At 36.0% G+C, this 9,718-nt stretch overlaps 1 protein-coding gene across 2 annotated transcripts; it reads right to left on the bottom strand.

Annotated features, from left to right (window-relative positions):
- Positions 1-4,257: 4,257 nt before the first annotated feature.
- LOC136806786 (uncharacterized) lies at positions 4,258-8,532 on the bottom strand. 2 transcript variants are annotated; one of them, XM_067063364.1, is made up of 5 exons: positions 8,063-8,532; positions 6,277-6,501; positions 5,913-6,107; positions 5,279-5,506; positions 4,258-5,033 (listed from the first exon to the last, which is right to left on the bottom strand). In XM_067063364.1, exons 1-5 carry the CDS (start codon positions 8,475-8,477, stop codon positions 4,348-4,350), a joined length of 1,749 nt encoding a protein of 582 aa, XP_066919465.1. In that variant the 5' UTR covers positions 8,478-8,532; the 3' UTR covers positions 4,258-4,347. The 2 variants fall into 2 exon arrangements, with proteins under 2 accessions (XP_066919465.1, XP_066919466.1); XM_067063365.1 differs by having other exon boundaries at positions 4,258-5,030.
- Between the last annotated feature and the right edge of the window lie 1,186 nt (positions 8,533-9,718).

Here is a 9,718-nt window from a genome sequence, read left to right as displayed (position 1 = left end):
AATTTTTGCTGACGTCAGCAAAAAGTGTTTTGCTTTAAATTTCCCAAAATGGCTGAAACAGAATTTTTGGCCCAGGACTTTTTGGAAAGGTATTAATATGAAGAGTAAAAATAACGAAAAATTTTCCTATAAAAAGGGGTGGAACAACTGGCCGTCACGGCCGTCACGACTTATCAAATTTTTTGCACAGGCCGTAACTTGCCTGAGCTAATTCGAATTTTCTGTAATTCGAATTGAAACATTGGTCACTTCAGCTGAACATCGAGTTTCAAGTCCGAAGGGCTCGAGGTGAAAAAACCCTTCTCAGGCAAGAGAAGTTGAAGTCACTTATTTCCCACCCAAAACTCTATTTTTCTATATGTTCACTGAATACAATCCAATCCACTCTCCAGCGGCAATTTCTATTTGTTATAAGAACTCTTTATTATAAGCACTATTCCCGCGTTCCTGTGTCCAAGGAAAGACAGACGCTTGCTAAACCCAAAACGCGCATAGAACGCGCCGTAATCATGACTAATTTCGTGTTTTCATTTCCCATCTTGGCCCTGCGAGCTTGAAACTCAATGTTCAGCTGTAATGTAAGCTTTTTTTATAGACTGGATGGTGCGATTAAGTTGCCCGGTAGTATATGGTCGAGGGGTAAATCACTTCGAAAAAAGCGTACGAAATGATTTTTGATTTTTGATTTTTTTGTGATTTTTTTATTTTTCTGTGATTTTTTGATTTTTTCTGTGATTTTTTGATTTTTCTGTGATTTTTTTGTGATTTTTTGATTTTTTTTGTGAATTTTCTGTGATTTTTTTGTGATTTTTTTTATTTTTTTGTGATTTCTTTTTGATTTTTTGATTTTTTTGTGATTTCTTTTTGATTTTTTGATTTTTTCTGTGATTTTTTGATTTTTCTGTGATTTTTTTGTGATTTTTTTGTGATTTTTGATTTTTTGCGTGATTTTTTTTGTGATTTTTCTAAGAAGTGTACGAGATTTTTTCGAGTAATTTACCCCTCGTATATGGTAATATCCTTTTGCTTTACAGTCCGCCAGATTTACGTTGTTTTTGCCAGGTAAAAAAGAATGAAGTAATGTTTTTATTTGAAAATAAGGGATTCAAAATTTGTTATTGATGTTTGTTTCTCATTCACAATTATATTTTTCAACAACAAGTAGCTTTTTTCTTATTTGGATTTTAAACATTTTTCTTCAAACTGGACTCTCGGCGTCATCAAAAATTATTAGAAAGCAAAGTTCAGCCAGAAGTAGACTCTAGTCTAGCTGTTATATGTAGCTTCATAGAAAAAAGTCTTGTTAGACGCAATCTTTGAAGCCTTTTTTATCAAAAGGAAAAATTATCGTTCGGAAATTTGCTTTCAATTAGCAAGATTCGCAAATTTTTGCAAATTGAAGCTTATTAAATTTTTTAAAGAATCGAATAACAAATTTAAACATTTTTTGGGTAAGGTTAACCAAAACAAGCAACATGCTGAATGGACTTACCTGATGATGAGATTCAGATAAAAATAGGACCAACAGCAAGAGAGTAAGAAAGTGTAGTGAGCCGTCCAAAAAATTAGAAAAAACTGATGAAGCAATTTCACTCCAAAACCCCATTTTTAGGCACATTTTGGCCTAAATTTGCTCAAAAAAATGTTTTTTGAAAATAAGCCTTCATCAGATTTGAAATATTAATATTACCATGAACATATAAACGACTGGACATCCATCTCCTTTGTCTTTTTGTAGAAAAGGCTGCTAGCTTCGTTGCCGCCTCGTTAAAAGCATAAAATGAAACAATAGATTTTGATGATATACCACTTGGGAGTACCTTGCTAACAACGTCAAAACTTCGACAAAAGTCTCTGTTGTTCTACTCTTCTCAAGTCTTTTATCTATATCATAACAAAGATAACAGAGGCAAAATCATCGTCAGCTTGTCAAAACTCCGACTAATATTTCTAAATTTTGACTTAAAAGTGTCTAATAGTTTTAGAAACTTTGGCAAGCTATTTTTTTCAAGTCATAAAAAAAATTATTGAACTGACAAAAGGGATTCAAAAGTATACACGCAGTTGAAATTCTGCATTTTAGAGTTGAAAATGTTGATAAAATATATTACAAACTTGTGAAAAAATTCGAAAGTAATTTTTTTGTAGATTGGGAGTAATGTTCAAGCTCTATCAATCCTTTTACCTAAATAATTCAAAGAAATAAAATTATGACGGAATATTGTCGGATTTTTCATACCAATTTTGAAATACAGGCGGCAACGAAGCTCGCTTCAAAGAGACAATAAAAGATAGATGTCCAGTCGTTTATATGTTCATGATATTACCATTTTACATCAAAGTGCAAAAAATCAGAAGAAAATATCAATCCAATCGCCAGAAATGCTCTTTTCCCCTAAAAACGACATAAGGGAATTTCCCCAAATAAGAAGATCCGATTTTTACCACCAAAAAATTTTTTACGAAAAAAACAGCTTCGGCCACTTTTTATAGAACCTTGCCCTCTATCTTTATGCATAAAATCAGAAAAAACTAATGAAGCAATTTCACACAAAGTCCTAAAATCCCCATTTTTAGGCACTTTTTGGCCCCCAATTTTTTTTCGAAAATCGGGCTCCGTCACTATTTGGGAATCACAAGTTTGCATCACTGTGCCTAAAAAAATAACGAGCCTAACCCGAGAAAAGCTGGTAACAGACGAACGGATGGACGAAAGAACATCACCCACCGGGGTAGGTCCAAAAATAGTCTGAATCGCTGGCATCAATAGACATTCAGACCTAGAACCTCTTCAGGATAAGCAGAAGCCTAATAGAAATGTGTTTCAACAGAATGTCTGCAAGAAGTACACTGTATCGATTCTGTTTTACTTAAAACTAGAAAACGGAAAGGCCTTTGGGATACCTAATGCAAGAAAAAAACTCGATTCAAGTTTGTTAACTTCTCGAAATTCAGAGGAAGGGTTAATAAAATGTTAATATTTGGGTTTTATGAAGCATTGAGGTACGAAGTAGAAGGATCTGCAAAGTCAATGAAACTTATTCCTCTTTATATCTATGTTCATATCCTACAGTTCTACAGATTTAATTCAAACGATAGAAAATGCCAATCGCTAATCTATTTACAATCACCTTAAAAAACATAAATAAATATGAAAAAAAAAACCAGGAAATCTTTTAACCCGCGGGAATCATTGCAATTTCGCCCATGACAAAAACAACACCCTGTTACCAGTCTGTTAATTTTTGTGGTGGATAAGCTTCACTCTGAGAACCTAAATATCGTTCAACATTTTACAAAAAAGTTTTTGTAGGACTCCGTTTTATTAAATTAGGTTATTTTTAGTGTATTAGGCTCTTACAGAAAGTGTTCGTACATAGGGGTGGAGGATATATTATTGTCCGGACTAAACATGTTCTGTTTTGGGATAATTTTGCTGTCTGGGAGCAATTTCGAATTTCCAGGGGTTCAAATGATGCTTGTTCGAGGTAGGGGGGGGGGGGTGTTAGACCTTCTGTCCAGGGTGTCAAAAGTCACAATGTCCGGGTGTAAATTTCCAACCTCCCCATATTCATTTATCTATGGAAAAGCCCATTGTATTGAAATCACAGATCTGTGAAGCCCGAAGGGCTAGATTTGCGGCTTTTATCGAAAAGTGAAGCCAAGTTTTGGTAGGATTTCCTACCAGAGTCACGTGACTAAAATATGCAATTTCACCGGTTTGAGAGATGTGAAACAGCGTTTGCCGCCTACTTTTTTTGATCTCGCGCTCCGAAAACAATTAAAATGCTAGATCCTATCCATTGGCACGAAATTTAAAAAGTCAAATTTTTGCTTCACTTTTTTTTGTTGGAGAAAGCTTAAAGTTGCCTATCTAGCCCTTCGGGCTTTACAGATATCTGTGATTGAAATTCTAGCGAAACGTTATTTTTTGAAACAGTAAGCACAACTATTGAGTTTCAAGACCGAAGGGCGAGAGGCAAAACTTTATCCCTTCTCAGGCAAGAAAAATTGAAGCCACTTATTTCCCATCCAAAACGCGCATAGAACGCGCCGTAATCATGACGACGGATTGTATCTGGGGGCACCTTTGTTTTTGAGGACTAAATTTTTTGAAATCTAGCGATAGTTTCAATCCGGCATTTGTGTAAAACTACTAGCGGGCGTTCTGGATGGGAAAGAAGTGGTTTCATTTCCCATCCAGGAGTCTCGCCTCTAGCCCTTCGGACTTGAAACTCGATGAGCACAACACTAGAGGACAACTACTAATCAAATATAAACACAAAATCTAATCCAGAATATAATAATCGATTCAACCAATATTTGTATTCATCATTTTAATACGGTTCATTCCGCTAGAATTCCTTCTATTTTACTTTCAATTTCAATTTGTTGTGCTTGTTGCGTATCCTGTTGAACAACGTGTTGCTGTGGTTGAGGTGTGTGTTGTTGCTGACCCAACGGATAATTAGCGACCATTTGGTGATGTGTTTGTTGAGTCACTTGGTTTTGTTCTTCAATGTGATGCGCGTCCGTTGCTAACACATTATTCGTTCCAGGCTCTTGTCCGTGCACTAGAGTGTTACCTCCTTTGAGAGACGCTCGATGTTCATTTCGCAGACCAGAATCGATTGCCGTGATACACTCTTTGCGCCATGTTATGTCAACGAGGTTCGGACCACATGGGTATTTATTGAAAGTGGCTTCCTTGACCGCCGCTAATTTTTCAGGATCCAGCTGTTGTTTATTTTGCGCGCGCCCGAAAACGCGACCGGTGCAGTTTCGATTGTAGCGTTCCTCTTTGGAGTAAATAGCGAAAGTTAGATTCTTGGCGAAGTTAGCACGCGATCGACTTTCAATGAAAACTTTCTCGATAACAGAGGCTGGAATTGGTGGAGAAAGCGAGTGATTGGTTGAACTGCTGGTAGAAGGTGTATCAGCCAATGGAATAGTGAGCTCGTCTGTATCTTCGTCTGTTTGCGCTTCCGCAAGAATGTAATGCTGATTGGTACTGGGTACCCAGAAATCAACTGCTAAAAGAAAACATGAGAAAGAGCTAAGCCATTGTACGCAATATCTTATTAAGTGGTGAGGCTCACCTCAGCACCAACAGATCGAACAGAAAATGGAATCGACTTCCTTAAAAATAACTACTTTTTCGGATAACGTATTTACTTTTTAAATATTTTGTCAAAATTCTCCAAATGCAACGAAATTTTACCCCTAGAAAGGTAGATACACTTGAAGATGAGCAAAGTTAATGACAAATTACACCCACATCCGCCTGTTTTTCCTTTCAGCATTTTGAGATCGTTTGATGTAGCTTGGGTAAGTTGTTGAGGATTACGACCAGAAAGTGTCAAAGCGTAGAACTCTTGTTGTTGTTGTTCTTTGGCTGCTTGTACGAGAGAATAAGAAGGAGGGAAGCCTTCCAACAGAACGGCTGTTTCCCCTTCCGTGTCTTCATCAAGGTCGGTCTTTTGTTGCTCATGTTGCTGAGAGGTGTCTAATAGAAGAACAGTGAAATACATACAACATAATGAAAAAGCTTAAAAAATAGACGATAACATAGAATAGGCATTTTCATAAACCATAATATGAAGAACAACGAATGCCTAGGAATTATAGAAAACTCTTAGAAAATATTGAGAGGTCCATTTTCTTCGTCATAGAATGATCGGAGACACAAAGATGCACTAAACAACAGACAATATTCGTGACATCATCTATGAAAGGATCTATATGTGACAAAGGGACAAAGCACCATCGTGTAAACGGGTCCCTATTCTTTGAAAAAATGAATTAATATGATTTTACTGTTTTAGATCTTTTATTAGAGGAAAAATTTTGAGTACCGTTCATGACTTCTTCGTATTATGGGAAACGAAAACGAACAACGAGCTGAAACATACCAGGCGAGTTCTTTTGTTCCGATGGATTGGCATCAGTGACATTCGATTGTGGATTAACTTCAATGGTTTGTGTGGCTGCTGGCAATTCAGTGGCAGGGGGTAGAGGGTTCCCTTCAGCGTCCAAGGGAATGTTCAAATGTTTGATCACCACATCTATCTTTGAATGGAGTGATTCAATTGACTTCATCAACGTATCTGCAATATGGAAATAAATTTATCAAAATTTTATCTCAAGAGTTGTAATAAGTTGGTAATGAGTGATCACCACTGCTAATTAGTTAATATAGAAAGGAATGATCTTAAAACTCAGTAATAAAATTCAAAATTTATATTATTAGAAAACCAAAGAAAGTGGCTAACTTACTGAGTTGAGTTATTTGTGCAGTATTTGAGTTACTGTTATTGCTGTTATTAAAGCTCAATGTTTTGATATGAGATGGGATTTCGATATGGAGCCCTGCATTTCCCTGAGGGAAAACCATTTGTTGAGCATTGCTTTGTTGCTGGAAGGCTGATATTTGTTGCAGTTCTTCATTGGAAAGTTGAGCGTTTTGGTCACTTAATGCCTGACTAAGTTCTATTGTTTGATCTAAATAAATAAAATAAAATAATGACATATATACATTAAAATCAAACAGGGATAGTCTTTTTTATTATAGTTTCAACCCAACAAGAGATGGAGCCCAGAAGTCCGGTTTTGCAAATCAATGACATTGTGGTCATGTGGCCAATTCTAGACAGAAAATGTCCTTATTAAGGGCAAAGATGTTGAAGAGGTGTTTGTAAAATTGCATTGAGAAAAAGGTTTTTCGGTTTTTTAAAAGTGATTTTTTCAATTTTTCGTTGCTCAATAACATAAAAGGTCTAAAATAATATGTAAAAAGATCCTGCATCGAAGCCGAAACACAAGCCAGAAAAGGATTACAAAACCCCTGTTGTAAGTTTGTTTACATATGACTTGATTTTAATATCTGCATTTCCAACAAAAACCAGTTGAAAACAAAACTAAACGAGGCACAGTGGGCCTACTTATCGCGAGGGTGTCAAATTACCATGTGTTCAATAATAAAATCTACTTTTCTTTTCAAAAGCAGCAATAATTGACGAGAAAACGGCAATTTTCATTATTTACTTTTTTTATTTTTCTGCTGATTCAACAATTTATCGTTGAAAAAGTTGCCGTTTTTAGCAACAATTGCCGAAAAAAGAAAAATTTGCCATTTTTATCTTAAACACCCAACTGGTCAGTGATTTTAACCCTTGAGACTAGAAAATTATTCAAAAATTGCCTGTCCTTGAAAATGGAGCACACTCTGTCCTTGAAAATGGAGCACACTCTGTCCCTGAGATCTTGATGATTTTTACCATATATATACTCTGCAAACTAGCATTAGTTAGGATCATTGAGATTCTCTAGATTTTTTTACCAATCAAATCATTGATTACGTGTGCGTGCGACTTAAATTCTTTTGAACGGAGATAATCTTACTTTGGAACATAGCTGAATTATTTTTGGGTCATGTTTGAAAACATTCTTTTAATCCCAACATTGATTGGGCCACAAAATTTTGTATTTTCCATTCAAAAACTTTCCACGAACATGCCCGAGCATGACCTGAGATGTTCCAGACTTTTCAAGTTCAATATTGCACCGAGTCAGTGCTGCAAATAACGGCGGATGCCGGGTAATTACCGGTTATTTCGTAGTTTCTACCGGCGATTCTGAAGCTCAATTTTTCATTTTGTCCGTTTAAAATTTAAAGATTAGAGGCTTAAATTAATACTTAATAGCGCTTCTAATTAAAATAGGAACAGTTTTTAAATTAAAATAGGTGTTTAGCCAATCTAATAATTCAATAAGTCAATCTGTAATAACAGACTACAAAGATGGTTCCGCCAGACCCCCTGCTCGTTACACTCGAAAAATTACCGGCCAACTGAAATTGCCCTATTTGCAGCACTGCGAGTAGAGCTCGAAAATTTTAGGCCATATCATATGGGTGGTCGTTGGTGCCATTACATTGACTGACGATTAGAAAAAATCCTTAATCAAAACAAATTATAATGCCATGAAAAATATCTACATGTGGGGATAAATCCAAAGCCCTAGCCTAGCTTACAAAACTAGTGGAAAAGAAATAAAGTCTCACCACTGATGTTGACTTCTTCATTCTGTAGTTGATTTCTTCCATCATCTGCAATGTATGAGGTGACATCCATCTGCTGGTCAGAGTGTCTCTTCATGTGATCAAGAAATGCAGGGATTCCAGTGCATGTTGCATTGCATGTTTTGCATTGAAACTCCTGCTGTTGGAAAACATCACTCTTATTCTTTGAGCCATACCTGTTCTTGAGCTTCAGATTGTTCTTGTGAAAACGTACATGGCTCAAATACGTGCCATGGTTTTTGAATGTCTTTCGACATTTTTTGCATCTTCTTAGCTTATCTTTAGGTGTAGAATTACTTCCAATTTTTGCATGCAAAACATTTGTAGACAATACAGTGCTGACCAACAGAGGTTGACTAGAATTACTTGAATGATTAGAACTTTCTGAGTTTTCCATTTTGGTTCCCGAGGTTAAAACGAGCTTTTCCCTTCAAAACGCGAGAGGCGAATCATCAACGAAATGGAAATTCAAGATGGTACCCACGATTCAATAATGACGTCATGTACACGGTGACGTTGCGCCATCTAAACCGTACGTAACGTAAACGGCCAAAAAAGGAGGGTCCTATAAGAAACTTTTTTGCTAGAGGATGAGCAGAAGCCTAGGCGAGTGTGTGATAGCTTTGGTGATCCCTGTGTGATCAAGAACAAGTGAAGTCTCTTGAAATCGAAGCTCTGTAACTCGAATACCTCCTTATCTTAACAACTAGAACAAGTTTTATCGTCCTTTCAGCTAACAATGCCTTATAAACCTTACTCCATAACTCGAAAGCTCCATATTATCAATTAATTCGAATAAATTTGTGTCCCCCATGCGCGTTCGAGTTATAGAGACTCCACTGTATAATTATCTTAACACAACTAAATAATCTCCCCTGGGGCTAATAGTAGGGGCTGCAAAAAACTGTCCAAAAATCACTCATATTCGAAAATATAGCTTATCATGGTCTTCAGGTCGGATCCTTATTTTCCAATATCCGACTTTTTAAAGAGTAAAATTTCCATCAGCTTTTCAGCTTTTAGTGTAGTATGCTATTGGTTTTGATCCAAGTGAACTCGACAGTGCCAAGGCATACGCCTTCTTGATCTGTAAAGGTGGATGGACGAAAAGTTGAATGTAAACAACAACGGTTTGGAGATCGGAGGAATAAAATTTAGATTTTGGCCTACAATGTACTAAATAGATGACTAGTATGCCTCAATGCGCCATACACGCTTTTTTATAAGAATAGTGTACTTTGAGTGAGGGTCAAGTATTCTTAAGAAATTGCCAAAATTGAGGGTGAAATATTCTTAACGTATTCTTGCTTTTTTAGACTTGACTTTTCTACAAACATGAGAAATGATCAATTTAACAAAGGAAGCAATTTTTTTTGTTAACCAAAAACGACTGCTATTCTTTTTTAAAAAAGCGTGTATTTGTTCAAACTTATTTTGCTCAGGAATAAAGATTTGAAAGTTTGAATCAAATAAAAGATTCATTTTATTTTTTGAGCTGAAATATGCATGTTTTGCCAGACTTTGATTCATCATTCTTCGTTATTTAAAAAAAATCATCCCAATTTACCAAAAAATCGTATCATTTCGACAGGTCAGAATTCTTATTTGAACCAATACCTACACATTGTAGGTATTTCT

Source organism: Clytia hemisphaerica, unplaced genomic scaffold (genome assembly GCF_902728285.1).
Source record: "Clytia hemisphaerica strain Z4C2 unplaced genomic scaffold, Clytia hemisphaerica genome assembly, whole genome shotgun sequence".
NCBI classification, from domain to species: domain Eukaryota; kingdom Metazoa; phylum Cnidaria; class Hydrozoa; order Leptothecata; family Clytiidae; genus Clytia; species Clytia hemisphaerica.
The sequence above is the reverse complement of the archived record's forward strand: the minus strand, read 5'-3'. Positions and strand labels throughout refer to the sequence as shown.